At 49.0% G+C, this 22,101-nt stretch overlaps 2 protein-coding genes across 2 annotated transcripts in view; one reads left to right on the forward strand and one right to left on the reverse strand.

Annotated features, from left to right (window-relative positions):
• Positions 1-3,494, reverse strand: part of LOC146785512 (uncharacterized) — a 182,320-nt gene extending 178,826 nt beyond the window's left edge. The window contains exon 1 of the mRNA XM_085633378.1: positions 3,379-3,494. The gene's annotated coding sequence lies outside the window, so the exon portion shown is untranslated. The remainder of the gene's footprint in view (positions 1-3,378) is intronic.
• A 14,465-nt stretch (positions 3,495-17,959) lies between these two features.
• On the forward strand, positions 17,960-18,856 carry LOC146785515 (endogenous retrovirus group PABLB member 1 Env polyprotein-like). Its single transcript, XM_085633063.1, has one exon. It carries the CDS (start codon positions 17,960-17,962, stop codon positions 18,854-18,856), a length of 897 nt encoding a protein of 298 aa, XP_085489189.1.
• Positions 18,857-22,101: the final 3,245 nt, after the last annotated feature.

The raw sequence follows: 22,101 nt of genomic DNA on the forward strand, positions 1-22,101 counted from the left end.
CGCTGTGCAGGGCCTTATGTGGTTTTTCTGCAGCCAATGCCGTTCCCCTCACGGCAGCTCCGATTTGCCCCACTCTGTTCCCCTTCGCTCCTTCCAAGAATTTACTCAGGTGGTCCCTGAAACGGTATCTCATCTTATCCTTACCACGAACTCTGGTTCACCGGGAGATCCATGCCCTCCTCCTATTCTCAAAAAGTTTCCACATATCATAGCTCCAAAACTTACAGAAATTTTTAACGCCATGTTCTCATCTCATGTCTTCCCATCCATCTGGAAAAAAGCGACTATCAAACCTCTCATTAAGAAGAGTTCCTTAGACCCTGCATTAGTCGCTAATTACCGCCCTATAGCTTGCCTCCCCTTCCCCGCCAAAATTGTGGAAAAGATTATGAACACCCAAATCTCAGATTTCATAGAACAGAACAACTGTCTGGATAACTCACAATTTGGTTTTCGGAAGGGACATGGAACAGAAACTGCACTTATTAAGGCTACGGATGAAATCAGGATGACTCTTGATGGTGGAGGATCTGCAGTGCTCATTTTGCTGGACCTGTCGGCGGCTTTTGACACGGTCGATCATTCTATTTTGATCGACCGTGTCACAGCAGCAGGGATCACGGATGGTGCCAGGGATCTTATTTCCTCTTTTCTTGCTGCTCGAGTACAATCAGTTGCCTTTGGCAGTTACAGTTCACCTCCCTTCATTCTCCCTTGTGGTGTCCCCCAGGGATCCTCGCTAAGTCCGACACTATTTAACATCTATGTGTCGGACTTGGCGAGGGTCATAAAAATCTACCACCTGGCGGTGACATCCTATGCTGACGACACCCAGATTGTCTTGGCCATTAATAAAAATGGAGACGAAGTGGCCTCCAATTTTAATCAGGGAATGCTAGCAATAAGTGACTGGATGTCTACAAATTGCTTGAGGCTTAACTCTGACAAAACAGAGGTGATGGTGTTTGGCAATCTTTCCCCAGCCTGGTCACCCACTTGGTGGCCTGTTGTCCTGGGACCTCCCCCTTCTCCAGTGACCAAGGCAAGAAATTTGGGAGTTTTACTGGATACTAAGCTTACTTTTACTCACCATGTTAATGCAGTAGTGTCATCATCATTCTATACTATGAGAATGATTAAAAAACTCCTACCCTATCTTCCCATGAACATGGCCAGAATCCTGGTCAGTGCATTAGTTATATCTCGCATAGACTACTGTAATGCGCTTTTTGTCAATGCTCAGGAAGGAGTTTTAAAAAAGCTGCAGCTGGTGCAGAATGCTGCGGCCAGACTGATTACGGCCACCCCTAGGTACACTTCTATCTCTGGCACCATTGAACAGCTTCACTGGTTGCCAGTGAAGAAAAGAACTAAATTTAAAGCTCTTTGCATCGCGTATAAGGCAATTCACCTCCAAGGTCCTGCCTTTTTAAAGGATGCTTTTTGCCCTTACAACCCAGTCAGATCCCTGCGATCTTCTACTGCTGGTCTTATGCAGATCCCTAGGACTAAGAAGGTCTTATGGGGCGACAGGTCCTTTATAGTGACCACTACTAAACTATGGAATAGTCTTCCACGCTGCATCAAAACTTCTACCTCCCTTCTCTCTTTCCGCAAACAGATAAAAACTTGGCTGTTCAAACAATAACTACTCATGGACATCTTTAGTGAACACTCAGCGCCAAGACACTCTCGGGTATTCGTGCGCTTAACAAATTTTCTAAAATAAATAAATAGGTCATAGGGCCGTTCACCTCACGGCAGCCAAAGGAATGAAAAGCGCGTCCCGCGCTGCGTAAGCCCCGCGCTGTTTAAGAGGGCTTCAGACGCCCTCTGATGACACCGATTCTCGGTGCTGTGCAGGGCCTTATGGGGGATGTGGTTTTTCTGCAGCCAATGCCGTTCCCCTCATGGCGGCGTAGTGTGCGGTAAGTCCGTCCCCCTCACGGCAGCGGTATATAGGTCATAGGGCCGTTCACCTCACGGCAGCTAAAGGAATGAAAAGGACGTCCGCGCTGCGTATGCCCCGCGCTGTTTAAGAGGGCTTCAGACGCCCTCTGATGACGCCGATTCTCGGCGCTGTGCAGGGCCTTATGTGGTTTTTCTGCAGCCAATGCCGTTCCCCTCACGGCAGCGGTATATAGGTCATAGGGCCGTTCACCTCACGGCAGCCAAAGGAATGAAAAGCGCGTCCTGCGCTGCGTAAGCCCCGCGCTGTTTAAGAGGGCTTCAGATGCCCTCTGATGACGCCGATTCTCAGCGCTGTGCAGGGCCTTATGGGGGATATGGTTATTTCTGCAGCCAATGCCGTTACCCTTACGGCGGCGTAGTGTGCGGTAAGTCCGTTCCCCTCACGGCAGCAGTATATAGGTCGTAGGGCCGTTCACCTCACGGCAGCCAAAGGAATGATAATCGTCCGTGCCTATGCAGTCAGGCAGGGCCCCTTACTCCATAGAAACCAGGATCTACTGTCTTACATATTACCTTTTAGATGGATGCCCGCTTCCTTATGCTCCGTCACCCACGGCTCAGATCCCGGACGCCCCCCGTCTCCGTCCAACTGTCTCCCTCCCGTTAGCGCTCCAGTCCCGCAGCTGTGCAGCTCCCTAACGCATGCGCGCTGTTCGGCTGTGGAGAGGGGCCTGTGCGCATACGCCCGTTTGGAGCACAGCGCGCGCACACCACTTCGGAGACTACGCGGGCGGTGTAGGGAATCAGCCGAGAGACACGGCGGCCACCTTAATATTAGAACAGCTTTTATTGTCTGTATTAAAATAGTTTTAAGAAAATTGTAGTATTTGTTTGTTTTTGTAGAATTAGAAATATGTGTATTAATTTTAAATAATGTATAACGTGTATCTATAATAAAGAAAACGTTTAAATCTATTTTAAATAAAAGTAAAATTAGTTTTATATTTTAATGCTACATGTTTTTATGTGGGTGAATCCTAAAACAAGATGACCATTCGGATGCAGGTGACAAAAAGGGGTCAGGGTCAGTGACGAGAGCAGGCGAGAGCAGACTGTTGTCACTGATCTCATGCCCCTGTCAAACATCCAGTTACGACTTGGGCTCAATAAGGCTAGGATACAAGTACGCGTATATCACGAGGTTGACAAAATTAGGAAACGACCTTCATGGTGCCTGCCGGCCTGGTTTACAAAAGCCGAGCAGAGTCATGGAGAACTATCTGAAAACAGGGGGAAGCCTTTTACCAGAAATAAAGCTAGGATACATGTACGCATGTATCGTGAGGTCGGCAAAGTGAAAATCAGCCTTTTACTAGAAAGTTTTGGGTGCTCCTTGCAGGATTTTGAATTAATCTAGGAAAACGTATGAAAAAAAGGTATGAAAAAATTAGGTAAGGGAGAACATACCTCTCCGTCGGTACTCCAGACGTGGTAGTCTGCAGCCGGAAGGGGAAGGCTGCGCTGCCGTTCAGCGTCTTTTAACCTACGAGCTTGAGGATTTTCCTGCAATCGACAGGTCGCGAATCCTGTGACTTCACAACTGAGTCACAGCTGCGACAAAGAATGCTGGGAAATGTAATTTTTTCAACATATTCTTTGAAGTATATGATTTATTTCTAAGAGTGCCTCGAGACCATAGCACACAGTGGTAACCCTCGTATTAAGGCTGAATAGTGTAAATGATAAGAAAGGGGTTGCATGAGGTGTAGTGAGTAAAAATACAAGTTTCATCTGTGATGTCAACGGGCCTTTATAAAGAGGGTCTTGTAAAGGCTTTGTCTCAGAATGCCATAGTGTTATTGACTCACTGTAAGTTTCATTTCTGCTCCTTTCATTAATACAGAAGATGGTATCTATCCGTGTTGAAAAAGTCAGATATTAACTCTTCCTGGACATAACGGTGGAACCTCAACTTTTTTTTAATTTATGTTGTAAGAGGATGGCTATAACTTCTTCGTGAGGGAGGTCCATGGAGTCTCATCATTGAGTCCGGGAGTGTCAAAGTGTAACATGTACACCCATCTTTGTTCTCTCGTAAACAAGAAGTTGGTGATGTCTACAGTTTATGAAGGGATGTAAGGCAGGTCGAGGACCGTCCACCTTAGTTCCTCTGCTGTATGATTTTTCTCCAGGAAATGGTTGGTTAATTTGGTTGCCTGCTTTTTGCATCATATTGTGCTTTTATGTTCCATTATTCTGGTCTTAAATCTTCTGGGTAGTCATACCCACATATCGTAATCCACAGGGGCACATCACAAGATAGATCAGCTAGTCACTTTTGCAGTTTGTGTGCCTTTTGAGTACCCATGGTCTCTCAGTGCCAATGTCAATGGATGCTGTATGAATTGTTTAGGAACTTACTCCACAGGCTCCTCATGGAAAATGTCCGATCACTGACGGAAGTCCCCATCATGATTCTTTGTTATGAGTTATCTTCTCTTGGGGCCTGGTATGCAACAACCGGTCCCTCAGATTTGTGCTTCTTTTGAAGGCGAAAAGCGGTGTTTATATCACAGTATTCCCAGTATTAAAAATTCCCCAGTTTTTGCAGATTGATTTCTTGATCTGGTTTGAGAGGGTGCTGAAGGTGTTTACACATGTCAATCTAGACAGTCTGCTCTCGTCCCTGACCCCTTTTTGTCACCTGCATCTGAATGGTCATCTTGTTTTAGGCTTCACCAACGTGAATTGGAAGTGGTGATGGCGTTTGCACAGATAAATTCTCCTATCCTGGCCTAATATCCATATTAGGATGCAGCAATAATAAGGGAGTTTACATTAATACTCCCTCGTTTTCCCTGATACAGTCGTTTGATCGTTCTATGTTACTATGTACGAGGATGAGAAATAAATATATTGCATTTTTTTACGTACCTTCCTCCCCCCTTTCCCCATTCCTTTCAGAGCGGTTGCCCACTCCCTGAGCTGCATGTCCAGTTAAGGTGTGGCCCTTCCCCTGCAATATACGGGTAAGATATAAAAAAACATAATGTTTTTATGTATACACAAATATATGAAGTTAGGACATGATGTCTATATACTTAGGAGCACTGTTTAATGCTTACAAATCAAAATGAAGATAGAATAGTGATATCCAGTCCTCTTACAAATTCTGTGTCTGATGCCCTATTGTCAAGTATTCCTGTCATGCGAGGGGAGGAAAACGGTAACCAGCGAAAACGGACTACATCTCCCAGGATGCTTAGCGGTTGAGAGGTTATGTAAACAGGAGAGCTGTTACATAACTCAAGGAAAACACGCCCTTATGTAAACAGGAGAGCTGTTACATAACTCAAGGAAAACACGCCCTTATGTAAACAGGAGAGCTGTTACATAACTCAAGGAATACACGCCCTTATGTAAACAGGAGAGCTGTTACATAACTCAAGGAATACACGCCCTTATGTAAACAGGAGAGCTGTTACATAACTCAAGGAAAACACGCCCTATAAAGGGAGGAACCGGGAGGTACAACGCTGTCGGATATTGTGTTTACACCGACGTACCTGCTTCGTGAAGAGCAGTGTTCCGGAGTGGTGCTCCAGTAAGGCAAGAACGGAGGTAGGTCGAGTCGTTACTCCCTGGGCCGTGTCTTGCCCCATCGTCACCTGTGAAGGACCCGGAAGCTCTACCGGTCAACCATTGAGCTTCGCTTTTTGACTCGGCTGAGTCAAAGCGCAGTGGCGCTTTTGCTGGTTGGAGTCGTAACTCCCAGCCCGACCAGAGATACAGGGACTGCCAGCTGTAACGCACACCAGGAGGTGTTTGCCGCGTTACAGACTCGGAAGTCCACAGGATCGATCGAGCGGCTGCTCTCGGTTCAGTCTTCTTGCTTTTGATTGGGGTATCGGTGACGCATCACCAGGAGGTGACTCCGCGTCCCGGTGCAGTCTGAGGAAGAGGTTGAGCGGCTGCTCCCTTCAGGTAGAGACCCCGGCTGGGTGTTTCCCTGACTCCTCGATTCTCCCCAACACTCTTCGTGCCCCTCACAGCCTACCGATTGGCATTGTCGGCCATTTCATTTCTGCCCTCTGTTGGCATACGCCGGGATCGGCGTATATGCAGAGGACGGTTAGGACCATCCGTGCTGTGGGCTGGTAACGTACTTAGCCTGGAGGATTCCAGTGACTATAACTTTTGTTTATTCTTTGTATTATTTTTGCCTTCATTAAATAACTAACCCTTCACAAGTGGTTGCGTCCTCATTATCGTGTCTGTTAAACGATCCTGAGACGTTCAGGGCGTTACAAAATATCCGACCTTAACTAACACTAACTGTCTCCCGGTCGATAACAGACATGGCAACACTTGATGATGTGCTGGCTGCTTTAGCGACCGTGCAAGTTGAAGTGGCTGCCTCTAGGCAAGAAACAGCCGATGTAAAAGCCAGACTGGATGCTATCCAATTGGACCCGCTCACGCCCAGCACCTCCCTCACGAACCAGACCCCTGCGGTAGTAGTGGAAATGCCGGTAGCCATCCCCTTGGCAACACCAGAGAGGTACAGTGGGGATCCTAACACAGTGCAGGTATTCCTCACACAAGTGGCGCTACATTTATCGTGCAAACCAAAGGCGTTCCCCACGAGTCAGGCTCGTGTGGCTTTCCTTATTTCCTATTTGGCTGGAAACGCGGCACAATGGGCCGTACCTCTGGTGAGCAGGGACGACCCCATCTTATGTGATTGGGGTGCTTTTCGCGAGGAATTCCTGAAGGTATTCGACAGAAGGGCTGACTCGTACACGGCGGACCGTGAAATGCTTGAGTTGAGACAGGGATCCAACGACCTGGTGCAGTATCTCAACGCGTTCCGAAGGCTGGTTGCGGAAACCAAGTGGCCTGTTGCGAAACAGACGGCGCTCTTCCATCACGGGCTGTGCGATGAGCTCAAGGACGCCGTGGCTCATATTGACCCTCAACCCAAGACATGTGAGGGCCTTATCAACCTGGTATTACGGCTGGAACATAGGCTAAGTGAAAGAAAGGGGGATCATGGGAGAAAAGGAAAATCCCTTCCATCCTATGTGACGGTGGGAAGTCCTGAAACTTCCACCGCATCAAAGGGAGAACCCATGGACATCGGCGCAATTCGAGCGAGCCTCACAGCCACGGAGAAAGAGTCACGCCGTAAACAAGGATTGTGCCTATATTGTGGCAAAAAAGGCCACTACGTACGTGAATGCCCTGCCAAACCGAAGACGTCACGTTATCGGGCCAACCGGTCGGTAACAGCCGTGGTGGACATACCGGCGGAAAACTAGAGGACTCCCAGACCAAAGAAGGGGCATCTCGGAGTCACTCATCCATCCCTTCACTTTCCAACTCGGTCACTAAGGGACAACGACACCTGTTTATCACGGTGCACGTGGGAGTGCATGACCAGTGGATACCCGTTGTGGCCATGGTGGATTCAGGGGCCACTGGCATGTTTATGGACCACAACGAGGCATGCAGGCTAGGGCTAGTGCTTCTTCCCAAAGCTGTACCCGAAGACGTCTATGCTGTAGACGGAAGGCGATTGGTGACGGGGCCCATCGGGCAGCACACGGGGGTCCTTCCGATGAGATATGGGAGGAACCATTTGGAACAAATCGATTTTAACATCATCCGAGCGCCCCAATATGGCGTCATATTGGGATTGCCGTGGCTACAGAAACACAACCCCTCTGTGGATTGGCCAACACATCGCATCGAAATGACGTCACCGTATTGCATCCTACATTGTGGAATAAGAACGGAATCCCTTGACGCAGATGAGAGCGGGAGTCAGACAGTGGCTACAGCGGCAGAAAAAGATGTGGCTCTCCCCCAGGCTTATCACAGTTTTGAGGATGTATTTGATGAGGTGAAGGCGGAAGTGCTACCACCACATAGACAGTTTGACTGCCAGATCGACCTGGTGCCAGGGGCCAGCGTTCCCAGCGGCAGGCTGTATGCCCTGACGGAGCCTGAAAACGTGCATCTCCGGGGGTACCTGGATAAACTCCTCAAGCTAGGATTCATCCGCCCGTCCAAGTCTCCGGCCGCCTCGCCACTCTTCTTCATCCCGAAGGCTAATGGGGAGCTGAGAGCCTGTGTGGACTTTAGGGCATTGAATGCGATAACCATAAAAAATCGGTACCCCCTGCCTCTCATCAGTGTACTTCTGGAACAGGTCAAGAAAGCTCGTATCTACACCAAGTTGGATTTGAAAGGGGCATACCATCTGGTGCGCATGAGGGACGGAGACGAGTGGAAGACCGCCTTTAAGACCAGGTTCGGCCTTTTTGAGTACCTCGTCATGCCGTTCGGTCTGTGCAACGCCCCGGCAGCCTTTCAGTACTTTTTGAATGAGGTATTCAGAGAGGAGTTGGATATCTACGTGGTCGTATATATCGACGACATCCTCATCTATTCGTTCAGTGTGGAGGAGCACGTACACCACGTCAAAGCTGTGCTCCAAAAGCTGAGGGAAAACATGCTGTTTTGTAAACTCAGCAAGTGTGACTTCCACGTCACATCCGTGGAATTCCTCGGAGTGATGCTGAGTCCAGAGGGACAGGAAATGGCAGAACGAAAGATCAAGGCGGTGAAAGAATGGCCGGTGCCCCAAAGCGTGAAGGACGTCCAAAGTTTCATTGGCTTCGCCAACTTTTACAGGCGGTTTATAGATGGATTTTCAGGATTGGTGGCCCCAATCACACAGCTACTGAGGAAGTCCAAGGAGTTTGTCTGGTCCCCTGAAGCGAACAAAGCCTTTGAGGCCCTGAAAAGCGCCTTTGGTAAGGCGCCGGTGTTGGCTCACCCCGATCCGGATCTCCCCTACGTGGTGGAAGCGGACGCATCGGATGTGGCGCTGGGGGCTATCTTGTCCCAACGCAACCACGACACAGGGGTGCTTCATCCCGTTGCGTACATGTCCCGCAAACTCAACGACGCCGAACGCAACTACCATATTGTGGAGAAGGAGCTTCTCGCAATCAAGGACGCCTTCACCGAATGGAGGCATTGGTTGATGGGGGCAAGACATGTGGTATCGGTGTACATGGACCATCGGAACCTACAGTTCATGACGGCCACAAGACACCTTTCTCCCAGGCAGCTGCGGTGGATGATCTTCTTTGCGGGGTTCAACTTCCGCATCACATATCGGCCGGGGACGGAAAACCGGAAGGCGGATGCCCTGTCCCGTCAATCTGCAGTTAAGGAACCATTGCCTGCGACCGAGCGTTCCATCATTTCCCCGAGGATGGTATTGGGGGTTATCCAACCGGATACTTTCCTGAGGGGAATAAAGAGAGGGATCATGTCATTCGCATGGCGGAGGTGGCTCCTCAGTCACAGAGAATGGCAGCTGAAGGACGGGATACCCCTGAAGGGCAGGTGCCTCTTGATACCCACGCCTAGGCTAAGGAAACAAGCATTCATCTGGTGCCATGACTCTCCATGCGCAGGTCATTTGGGCTTTGAAAAAACGGTGGCTAGCATGGGACGGCATTTCTGGTGGCCAACCATGAGAGTGGATGTCAGGAGGTGGGGACAGGAGTGTCCTACGTGTGCTACCATGAAGGCCGACCATGGCCGAACCCAAGGGCTCTTACATCCACTTCCGACCCCGGATAGACCATGGGATAGCATATCACTGGACTTCGTGGTGGGCCTACCGGTAGACCAGGGGATGACGGCAATACTGGTGGTGGTGGATTACTTGACGAAAATGGGGCACTTCATCCCCTGCAAGAGAGTCCCTACGGCCGGGGAATTGGCGTCACTACTCCTAAAGAATGTGGTACGACTGCATGGATTACCTGGGGTGATCGTGTCGTACCGGGGGTCGCAGTTTACTGCGCAATTCTGGAAGACTTGGTGCACTGCGCTGCATGTTAAGACCGCCCTGTCCACCAGCTACCACCCTCAAACAGACGGCCAAACCGAGCGCCTGAACCAAACGCTCAAACAGTATCTGCGATGTTTTGTGGACCAGGGCAGGGAAGAATGGGTCGACTTGCTATGGGTTGCAGAGATAGCCTATAACAACGCCACTCACAGCTCCACACAGTCATCTCCGTTCTATAGCAACTATGGCCAACATCCCAGGTTCTTGCCATTTCTACATCCGTTCAGAGAGGACAGGATTCCCGCCACAGCGGACAGGGTGGCACACATAAAAGACACGTTGATGCGCTCAAGGGCTGTCCTAATAGAGGCCAAGAGAAGATACAAGGCTGCGGCAGACAGAAAGAGAAGGCCCGGGCCACTGTACCGCACTGGAGACTACGTCTGGATATCCACAAGAAACATGAGGTTTCGAAAGAACAGTGTGTTCCATCCCAAGTACATGGGCCCCTATCGAATTACCAAATGTATGGGTCCCGTGAACGTGAAGGTGTGTTTGCCCCAGTCGTTGCGGATACACCCTGTCTTTCATGTATCATTGCTCAAACCAGCACCCTCCAAGCCGTCTGGGACACCTAGGCCGGTATGCGTGGAGTCGGAGGTGGAGTATGAAGTGTCGGGCATACGGGCGTCCAAATGGCACAGGGGGAAGCTGTGGTACCTGGTTGCGTGGAAAGGCTATGGCCCGGAGGAGCAATCATGGGAACCGGCTGAAGGGGTTCATGCTCCGCGCTTGGTCTCCTTGTTCCATCGGCGTTTTCCTGCCAGCGCTGGACCCGTGGGGAGCCGCTGAGAGGGAGAATGTACTGTCAAGTATTCCTGTCATGCGAGGGGAGGAAAACGGTAACCAGCGAAAACGGACTACATCTCCCAGGATGCTTAGCGGTTGAGAGGTTATGTAAACAGGAGAGCTGTTACATAACTCAAGGAAAACACGCCCTTATGTAAACAGGAGAGCTGTTACATAACTCAAGGAAAACACGCCCTTATGTAAACAGGAGAGCTGTTACATAACTCAAGGAATACACGCCCTTATGTAAACAGGAGAGCTGTTACATAACTCAAGGAATACACGCCCTTACGTAAACAGGAGAGCTGTTACATAACTCAAGGAAAACACGCCCTATAAAGGGAGGAACCGGGAGGTACAACGCTGTCGGATATTGTGTTTACACCGACGTACCTGCTTCGTGAAGAGCAGTGTTCCGGAGTGGTGCTCCAGTAAGGCAAGAACGGAGGTAGGTCGAGTCGTTACTCCCTGGGCCGTGTCTTGCCCCATCGTCACCTGTGAAGGACCCGGAAGCTCTACCGGTCAACCATTGAGCTTCGCTTTTTGACTCGGCTGAGTCAAAGCGCAGTGGCGCTTTTGCTGGTTGGAGTCGTAACTCCCAGCCCGACCAGAGATACAGGGACTGCCAGCTGTAACGCACACCAGGAGGTGTTTGCCGCGTTACAGACTCGGAAGTCCACAGGATCGATCAAGCGGCTGCTCTCGGTTCAGTCTTCTTGCTTTTGATTGGGGTATCGGTGACGCATCACCAGGAGGTGACTCCGCGTCCCGGTGCAGTCTGAGGAAGAGGTTGAGCGGCTGCTCCCTTCAGGTAGAGACCCCGGCTGGGTGTTTCCCTGACTCCTCGATTCTCCCCAACACTCTTCGTGGCCCTCACAGCCTACCGATTGGCATTGTCGGCCATTTCATTTCTGCCCTCTGTTGGCATACGCCGGGATCGGCGTATATGCAGAGGACGGTTAGGACCATCCGTGCTGTGGGCTGGTAACGTACTTAGCCTGGAGGATTCCAGTGACTATAACTTTTGTTTATTCTTTGTATTATTTTTGCCTTCATTAAATAACTAACCCTTCACAAGTGGTTGCGTCCTCATTATCGTGTCTGTTAAACGATCCTGAGACGTTCAGGGCGTTACACCTATGTAGTTAACTCCTGATTTTGTTTTCATATTGGTACTACCAGTGAATCACTAATGAAGTCCACAAACACTGGTTTTGTATTTCAAGTTACCTCTTATTTTTCCACTTCACACACCGTTATCCACAATTGTGGAAAATAATTTAAGAGCAAACAGGAGCATGCACTGGTTCTGACGAAAGCCGTGACACCTCTAGTTGGGGTTAGCTGGCTGAAACATATGGACCTATTAGTTTGTCACCAACTTGCAGGTATATGCTTCTCCTGCTAGTGCCATGTCTTTTAATCCTGGCCCCAGGACGTATTAATAAAGGTAGACTGCTGTTGAACTATATTTTAAAATGACCCACATGACTCCATTTTGTGTTGCCATGCTCTTGGCAACCTGATGAAGAATTGCTTTCCACGTCCCTGTTGAAACTTGCCCAACCCTCCCTGCTCCTTGTGGTCGAGCCGATTCCGAGAAGCTGCCTGTGTGCCTCACCCCCCAGTTGTGCCAGAGACTCAGCCACATCCTGTCCATTGTTAGTAACTCGACCTGTCACGACCTGCTGCCCTGTGACCACACCAACTGATAGAGGAATCACGAGGCTATGCCCTGTGACCACACCAACTGATAGAGGAAGCCCGAGGCTGTGCACTGTGACCACACCAACTAATAGAGGAAGCACGAGGCTGTGCCCCATGACCACACCAGTTGGGCAAGGAAGCACGGGCTGTGGACATTGTGCAGTCAGAGAACAGATGTCCCCTGACCACGATTGCACCACAAGACTGACAAAGAACTTGTCAGAATGAGGAACTTATCAAAATGTGGAACTGTGTATTGTACAAATGGGCGTGGCTAGCGCTATAAATATGTGTAAGCTGTGGAGTAAAACAGCAGTCTCCGTAGAATTGTCTTTGTACCATTCTGGGACCTCTGTCCTTAGCTCGAGCTAATAAATAACTTACTTCCCTCCACGGCTGGTTGTCCTGGTCTCTTTGGTAATGTATGATTTGAGCAAGAAGAACCCGTAGATTTTAAGGTGTCCCCTGCACCACTGGCTTTGACTCTCCTAGTGGGGGGGGTCTCCAAAAAGCAGGTTCTACAATCTGGCGCCCAATGTGGGGCATCTTCGGTGGTCGTCATCGAGCCTGGTGGTCGTGAGGGGTCCGTGATCGAATTCCAAGGGAGGCGCGCCACTACATTGGCTGAAAATTGTCTTTGTGGGCCCAAGGTCTCCGATTGCGTGATTCCTCCCTCCAGTGGGCTGCCTGACTGCGGCCCCGACTGACGCCCCAGTTCCGGTTCCTAGTCTTTGGAGATCAAGACCTTTGTGACACTTGCCGTGTGACGGAAGATTAACGGTCAGGTAAGAGTGGGAGTGGTCCACTTCTTTGGTGAATTGTATTTTGGTTTTGGTATTTGATTCGACTTTTGCAAAAGCCCAAGCCAAGGGGTAAGCACAGTTATAGGCTGTAAATATTTGATTGTACCCTTTGACGTTTGGATCCAGGATACACATCTAGAGATGCCTGGACTTAGTAAATTCCGGAAATGGTGGTGTTGTTATTGTACACAGGACTCTGCATTGGAGGAATCTTGTCCGATTCCTCCTTTGGGGACCCCTAATCATGAAGTCTATGCTAAACAAGGTGTTGGCCCGATTATGTTCACAAGTATACAAAGGGTAATACTGAATTGCAATGGCCAATATATGGTAGTTTTGAGCCTCCTGTATTAGATAATTTAGAGGAGAAATTGTTTCAGAGAAAAGTTAGGCCTGCAATGCTTGATTCCTTTTGGATTTGGCGCAAGGAGTCCAAACAGAAAGAAATCTAACTCAAAAAGAACGAAGCTAAAATAATGCGTATGAGTGTGATTCAGAAAGCCCAGAATCATGATAATCAGAGAATAGAAGAGGGTATAGTAATACATGATAGATTAAATAGAATGCAGATAGATGGATGTTACGTTACAAAAAAAGGTTCCGGGAAAGGCCCGGGACAAGGAGGATGACTCTCTCATGGCCTCCATGTTGAACACCCCTCTCCCTTATACTCCCGCCATGTATCCGGCCCTTGATCCCGCCCAATTGACCCCCGCTACTGCTCCAGTTGTTGCCCCTGCCCATGCCTCCGTCCATCCAATACCTCAGCCACTCGTTCCAAACGCCCCGACTATTCAGGCCACCGCACCAGTGGAAGTCCACCCTTCCTTTCCCCTTGCTGCACCTTCCACTAGTCCCGTACCTGTCCAACCTAATGTGCCTTTAACTCCCGTTGCAACCAACCCATTTCTTGTTGACAGCCATCCAACGCCTTCCCCCAGTGCAGGGCTATTAGCGAATGCATGGTCAGTGGTCTGTGATTATATCCCTTATGTAACTCCACATAGACCACCCACTCCCAGACGACGCACCTTGCGCAGACTGATAGGTAGTACACAGGAACAACTCGCTATGAGTCAACAAGCTCATGTATGGATGGAAAATAACACTATGTACACCGCTCAGGATATATGGATGACAATGGATCAGTGGACACGCATTCAACAGATTGAAATTTTTTGTGAAATGTGTGACATACTGATCCAAATGTGGGAGGATTTTGTAGAATCAGGTCCACCCCCAGGTCTGTCTGACCTTCGCCATAAAGTTGAAAAAGGGGACATTAAGGGCCCAGCACTATTATGCGATCTAATCACGTTAGTAGCCTACAGAGACTCCTTATCTGGTGTTTCTTTAAATAAGGGTTTCCCAATGAGGGAGGTACAGCCAGTTTGGAGAGACCACGTTGCTGACGCAGATAGCAACCCTGAAATACCGGCAGGTTTTAGGCAGATGTGGGTCCATGTCCCTTGGAAAAGGTCGGACGTCCTCCAACTTAAAAATCAATTGCCTGACCCGCGTAAAAATCCAGCAGGTTATTATAAGGAATTGAGTCAGACACTCCAATCTTGCGTAATGACTTTAGCAGATATAGATATGTTAATGGGACAAGTAGTACCGACTGAAGTATGGTCCAAAATACGCCATAATGATCAAACAGAATTTGGCCATACGTGGAAGGAATTTAAGGAAGCTGGCAGAGCTCGAACTGGCGGTGAGAAACCCGATCCCATGATCTTGGCCCTTCCAGCCCAGATACTTACTGCTATGAAAAAGATGTTGACACCCCACCATATTAATTGGGACAGATTAGCTGCTTGCAAACAAAAGAAAGATGAAAGTGTCTCTGACTTTTTCATACGATTCAAAAGCACATTCAACGACTATAGTGGACAGGACATGACTACAGAAGGGGGACAGCAACTGTTTGTGGATAAATTTGTGTCTAATCTGTTGCCAGAACTTGGGACTAAGCTCAAAATGTCAGAAAGTGCATGGCCCATTTACACCCCGTCTGGTATTTTGACAATGACCCAGTACTATGAGAATAGGGAGAATGAAGAGCGAAATAGAACGGATAAAAAGACTAAAGACTTAAAGACGAGGGTCTTACTCCAACAAGCATACCCGACCCAGACCCAAAACACAGGTGCCCTGAGTTTCAACGAATAGCTCAGAGACCTGCCCCCGTGACTCCTCGCCCGCTGCCGGGACCCAACCAGTGCGCTTATTGTCGCCAAGAGGGTCATTGGCACGACGAGTGTCCTTTGTTGTCCCAGAACAACACTGCCCCCGCTGACCGCTTCACTGGACAACATCCCCAGAGAGGACGAGGCCGAGGCGGACCTAGAACACAGTTACAGGACAGGCGCTCCCTTATGCAAGAGAATAGATTTGATACCGCTAATTATGAGGACCGCAATTACTTTACTGAGGCTTATGAGCCTGAAGAAGGGACTGGGTTTTTGTCCCACTAGGATTGCCAAGGACAAGAGAAGGGACCCGTGCCTATTCCTGTTGACCAGAAGGGACCGTATGTTCATGTTACAACACTGGGCTCTACGGAAAAATTCTCGGTCGACACTGGTGCAACCAAAAGTTCTATTGCTAGGTCCAAAGTCCCTGGGGCCCCCTTGTCTGGCACGAATAACATTTCTGTAGGGTTTTCTGGCACCCCAGTATCGAGACCCATTTCACAACCACTGGAACTAACGATAGGACCCTACACAGTTGATTCCCCTTTGGTTTTGACTACCACATGTGGTGAAAATTTGTTGGGTTTAGATCTATTAAAAAGATTACATGCAACAATATACTGTTCTCCTGATGGGGTTTACATCACTATGGGTCCCCCCACCACACACCCAGTATATTTAGCCTCCTCAGATCCAATTCCCCAGGAACTTCAGAATGTCCCTCCTGATCTTTGGGCCCAAGGTGATACTGATGTCGGCCTTTTTGTCCATACCCCCCTTTTCTGTTACCCTGAAGGAAAATGCTCGCCCTCCCCGACTTCCCCAATACAAAATACCCAAAGAAGGGGAAAGGGCATTATTCCAGATCATTTCTGAACTTGTTGACAAGGGTGTAGTTGAAGAGACAAGAGGAAATGTGTGCAATAGCCCAATTTTGCACCGATCCTTCCAAGCCCCCTGTTTATCGTTTTGTCATTGATTTGCGCGAGATAAACAAAATAGTAGTTCTCCAGTTTCCTGTGGTCCCAGATATCACCACCCTACTGACTATGGTTCCCCCGTCTGCATGTTTTTTCTCTGTCATTGACTTAAAAAACGCCTTCTTTAGTATACCCGTTGATGAACAGAGTAGGGACCTTTTTGGATTCTCATTGGCAGGACGGAGTTTCCGGTTCTGCAGAGCTCCACAAGGATATACAGAGAGCCCTTCAATTTATAGTCAGGCCCTCAAGGGCCAACTTGATTCCCTGACCCTACCCCAAGGTACAGCACTACTCCAGTACGTTGATGATTTGCTTATAGCAGTAGACACCGAGGCGTTGTGTAAAGAAGCTACAATGAAATTGCTCCTACATCTGGCCCAGTTCAATCACAAAGTTTCTTTATCCAAACTCCAATATTGTCGACATGAGGTGACCTACTTAGGTCATCTCCTGTCGAAGGAGGGACGCCGCCTCACCCCTGAACGAATACAAACAATCAGTAAAATGCCCCCACCAAAGACGCAGAAGGAGGTCCGTGCTTTCATTGGTATCACCTCCTACTGCTGCCAGTGAATACCCATTGTTGATTGATTATTTACATGAATTGACCACTAACCTACGTCTCATTCATCATCGGGTACAAGATATCCTGCCACCCAAACCAGAGGGCCCTGGTCACACCATCCAGCCCGGTGACTGGGTTTGCATCCGGAACTTCCAGAGAACAAAGAACTTGGAGCCGAGGTGGAAGCCGCCCTAGCAAGTGTTGCTGGCTACCAGGTCTGCAGTGAAGGTGGCAGGAAGAAAAAAACTGGGTCCACGGAGTGCATTGCAAGAAGGTGCCTCTACCACTACCATACGACCGGTGGGTCAAGGAAGGCCTGGGAGACGACGAATGTGAAAGAGTCCAGCGCTTTGTACCCTTCAGTGACGCCAACATTACCTGGGCTTCATCTGAACAAGAGGACGATGACATCCTGCAATCTGACGTTCCTCCGCATCTGAGGTTGCGGGACACTCAACGGCCAGAGCCTTTGTTTCCTGATCAGACAATGCCCAGGTCCACCCGGTACAACCTCCGATCCAGAAAAAAGGACTGAAGAGACAAGGGCCTCTGCCCTCTGCTTGACATGGTCCGACAAACTGCTGCAGGGCTGTGATACACCGGCGCTTTTGGCCAGAGCCGGTACAGCGGACCGGAACGTGCCAATAGGGCCGCCGGAATCACTGACCGGTGAAGCAACCTCCAATCACAGGCAGCAACTAGGGAAGACCAAGTGAAGCAGACGATGAACAAAATTAACACTGAAAGCTTGAAGAGCAAAGAAATAAAGAAACAAGAGTACATGAAGACAATACGTGGCCGGTACTCGATCTGTCTAATCGTATTAATAACTATTTCACTGTGACTGGCCTGCCTCGGATGGGTAATACACGCTACCCTTTCAGCATCGGAGCCTCCTACCACTACAGAATCGCCTCATCAACATGTGTCATTACCCACCCATGAGAGAAACAGAAGGACTGGTTTCTTTAACAACACTTTCATTCAAATGCTACACCAGCACCAGCTTGTGGTGAACAAAGACAAACTGTTGGGTATGTGGGTTGCTGCCCCATACTGCAAGCACTGGGATGTTCCTGATTCCTGCTCCTTTTTCTCGAGCTGGCTCGGCCTACGGCTGGTACACTGTGTTCTTTGATGCATTCTATTCAGGTGACACATCCACACGATCCCTGGGAAAGATCAGTAGCAGACAAGCATTCCGCCACATCATGGCTGCGGAGTGGCCAAGCATGAATAAAGATTCAGCAGAAAAGAATGAATATGAGGACAATCATGGGTCTTGCTATCCATTGAACATCTACAATGGAGGGGGAAAGAAAAGACTGCCACCTATCAGAGATCTCACTGTCTACCCACATCCCGGGAAATACTGCATGAAGAGCAGTGGAACAGTATGGGTGGGAGAAAGTGACTGTGCCTACACACTCCAGCTCAATGGTTCGACTCTCCCAGCTCTGGTGTCCTCACTGAACACGTACTTTGTGTGTGGGAACAAGGCCTACACCTGGCTACCCAAGTCTTGGGCAGGCACCTGTTACATTGCTTGGTTGCTCCCCCCCACCTACACAGCCGATGCAAAATACCACATCCAGAAGAGAGGTGTGGTTGATACTGAAGACACAGCTGGCCAAGAATTTGGTGACTGTGCTAAAGGGTTCCTCCCCTTTTGGGGCCCTATGGTCAATAGTCGCAATCTCCGACATCTCACCAGGGTGGTAGATGCCACCATCAACGCAACTGCCGCTGCCCTCAGTAACATCACGGCTGAACTTCAAGCGGACCGCCTCATGACTTTACAGAACAGAATGGCGCTTGACATAGTACTGGCGGACCGTGGAGGAGTCTGCACATTGATCAAAACGAGTTACTGCACTTACATCCCCGACAATGCACCGACAGTTTATCAAGCAATCCAGAAGCTCCACAAGATTGCTTCCGACAATTATCAGGATGAGGGATCATAGTCCCTAACAGGCTGGTTTTGGAGCATTGTATCTCGGTGGGGATGGAAGATAATGATTTTCATTGCAATCCTTGCAGCCGCATTGTTCTCTTGCTGCCTCTGTGTTCAATGCGTGCCCGCGCTGTGTGGGCTCTGTGCCACCTCTTTGGCACACAAACAAGTAAATTCACACCATCACAATGCCATGATGATGATGGAGAAAGAGGTCCAGGAGATGATGGACATTGACCTGGATGACGACTGATTGTTGCCTCTGCATGGCAAAAGGAGGGACTGTTGAACTGTATTTTAAAATGACCCCATGTGACTCCATTTTGTGTTGCCATGCTCTTGGCAACCTGATGAAGAATTGCTTTCCACGTCCCTGTTGAAACTTGCCCAACCCTCCCTGCTCCTTGTGGTTGAGCCGATTCCGAGAAGCTGCCTGTGTGCCTCACCCCCCAGTTGTGCCAGAGACTCAGCCACATCCTGTCCATTGTTAGTAACTCAACCTATCACGACCAGCTGCCCTGTGACCACACCAACTGATAGAGGAAGCACGAGGCTGTGCCCTGTGACCACACCAACTGATAGAGGAAGCACGAGGCTGTGCACTGTGACCACACCAACTAATAGAGGAAGCACGAGGCTGTGCCCCATGACCACACCAGTTGGGCAAGGAAGCACGGGGCTGTGGACATTGTGCAATCAGAGAACAGATGTCCCCTGACCACGATTGCACCACAAGACTGACGAAGAACTTGTCAGAATGAGGAACTTATCAAAATGTGGAACTGTGTATTGTACAAATGGGCGTGGCTAGCGCTATAAATATGTGTAAGCTGTGGAGTAAAACAGCAGTCTCCGTAGAATTGTCCCTGTACCATTCTGGGACCTCTGTCCTTAGCTCGAGCTAATAAATAACTTACTTCCCTCCACGGCTGGTTGTCCTGGTCTCTTTGGTAATGTATGATTTGAGCAAGAAGAACCCGTAGATTTCAAGGTGTCCCCTGCACCACTGGCTTTCACTCTCCTAGTGGGAGGGGGGGTCTCCAAAAAGCCGGTTCTACACTGCGTACCTGGTAGCTAGTTTTGAACCACTCTTTTCACTTACAATCCTTTTTTGCACTGCATACCTCACCCAACCCAGTTTATTACTCATCATTGTTGAATTTAGTATATCCTACTACTAGAAAAGAAAACATCCCATAGCTCCTTCCTCTCAGAGAGGAGGTTGCAGCCCATGGCGGGACTAGGTTTTCCCATCACGAGGAGAATCCCAATGAGGAAGCATGCCACCTTTGGTGGGTGACGGAGTTCGTCCTAAGAAAGGATTTCTTCCAGGGACATAGCAGGCCCATTCTGGATGATCTATAACTTTCCTATTTTTTCTGCCCAGACCTGAGGGTCACATATTTTGAATTGATTAGTTGTGTGGGGAACCGACCCTTGCAGGTCTTAAAACTTTCCCTTTGACCCCCCTACCATCTTTTGTGTGAATACACCAAAGCCTTCACCATCCTCTGGGTACCTGCATCTGGAACTGTGTGTTTCAGCTGCCACAGAGGTAAAAGTAACCCAACATTGTCAACGACGCTGCTGCTGGCTCCATGACCTGTTGGCACTGAAGAGATCACGGCCCCACTTCACACCGCAAACCTTGTCTCATGACAACGCCGTCCGATGCTGCCACTGAGCCGCTGCTTGCACCATGATCAGAGGGCACCGCACACCGTGCCACCTAGCTTGACATTGCTGCCCTGGCATCCCCGATGCCTCTGCCCCATGCATACATTGACACCGCTGCCTGCACCATGGCCTGGGGCACCGCTTGTAAGTTACTCGATGCACCACCCCGTCCCACACCACAGCCTTGGCTCACCGACGCCAGTGCCATTGACTCCAGCACTTCAGATACGACACTGATGCTTGCACAGTAACCTGTTAGCACCGCAGAGACCACCGCTGCACTTCGCAATGCAGCCCTTGTCTCACTGACGCTGCTGGACACTGTCCACCAAGCCGCTGCCTGCACGGCGATATAGTGCATAACACACCACACTGCTCCGCTTCACACCGCAGTCCTGACACCGGCCGACACCAGCACTCCTGATTTCAACCTCACGGAATTCGATATGCAATGTGTGTGACTTCAAGGACTCGACGACTCCTGCACTGACCTCTGGAACTGACGATGCCACTTCTTCAGAGCTCATCGCAAGGTCCGAGATGCCCTGCTTTTCCAAGGTACTGTTTAAGGGTCTTCCCAACACTGTAGCTGGCCTGCGACACCGCGGCTGGCCTGAACTGTTGGAATTGTTTGTTCACACTGCTGTGATAGCCCCGGACGGAGCTATTGACTTCATGGAACTGGATTTATAGTTTATTCTTGTAAAATTCATATCTTTATTACTGTTTTTTGGAACTGTATCATTTTAATCTTGTTTTACACAAATACATAGGGGCTATTAAAACTGTTGCAGTGTCCTTTTGTAGTGATTTCATTGTATTACTGTGTTTTGTGTAAATGCTTTACACATCGCCTCAGAGACAAGCCTCGCTGCTCATGCCAGGCTACCAAGGGTGTGAGCAGGGGTTATTTTAGAAGTGTAATCTCCCTTACCCTGACTAGAAGGAAGAGTCCATACTTGGACCTCAGGTGCATACCTCTGCCAGCTTGAGACCCCATTTCTAAAAGAAAATGTGACTCCTTTCGTTTCCAACACCTTCTTCAAAATAGTTTAGATTAGAGTGGCAGTAGTGGTATAGTAAGTGTGACCCAATTAGAATCCAAAGGTTTTCACAAATTGGTTTTGATTAGTGTTGAATTAGTAAATAGGACCCCTTTATGTTCAACACCTTCATCAAAATAGTTTTGATTGGAATAGGAATAGTGAATGTGACATATCAAACACAAAACGGAACCCTTGGGTCTCTGAGCATTTGTCACCTAGTTGGGAACCTAACTTTCATAGAATGTCCCTTTTATAGGATGGTTTTCCTCATCCACCATAGGTGGCATGTTTCATGATTGGGAACCTCCTCGTACAGTGATGATTAGTCATAGTAAGGGTTACAACTCCCTCACGGAGAGAGAGAGGAGCTCAGTGATGCTTTTGTACAAAAAGAGGTACACTAAATACCCATTTGAGGAGCTCAGGGTAGTGAGTGCAGCAAAGCAAGTGAAAGTGATGGTTAAAACTAACTACAGGGTTCACAAATAACTTTATTGGGACATCCCTGGACTAGGATTAAAGGTGTTGCGAC

The sequence above is a fragment of the Triturus cristatus genome, chromosome 11 (assembly GCF_964204655.1).
Source record: "Triturus cristatus chromosome 11, aTriCri1.1, whole genome shotgun sequence".
NCBI lineage: Eukaryota > Metazoa > Chordata > Amphibia > Caudata > Salamandridae > Triturus > Triturus cristatus.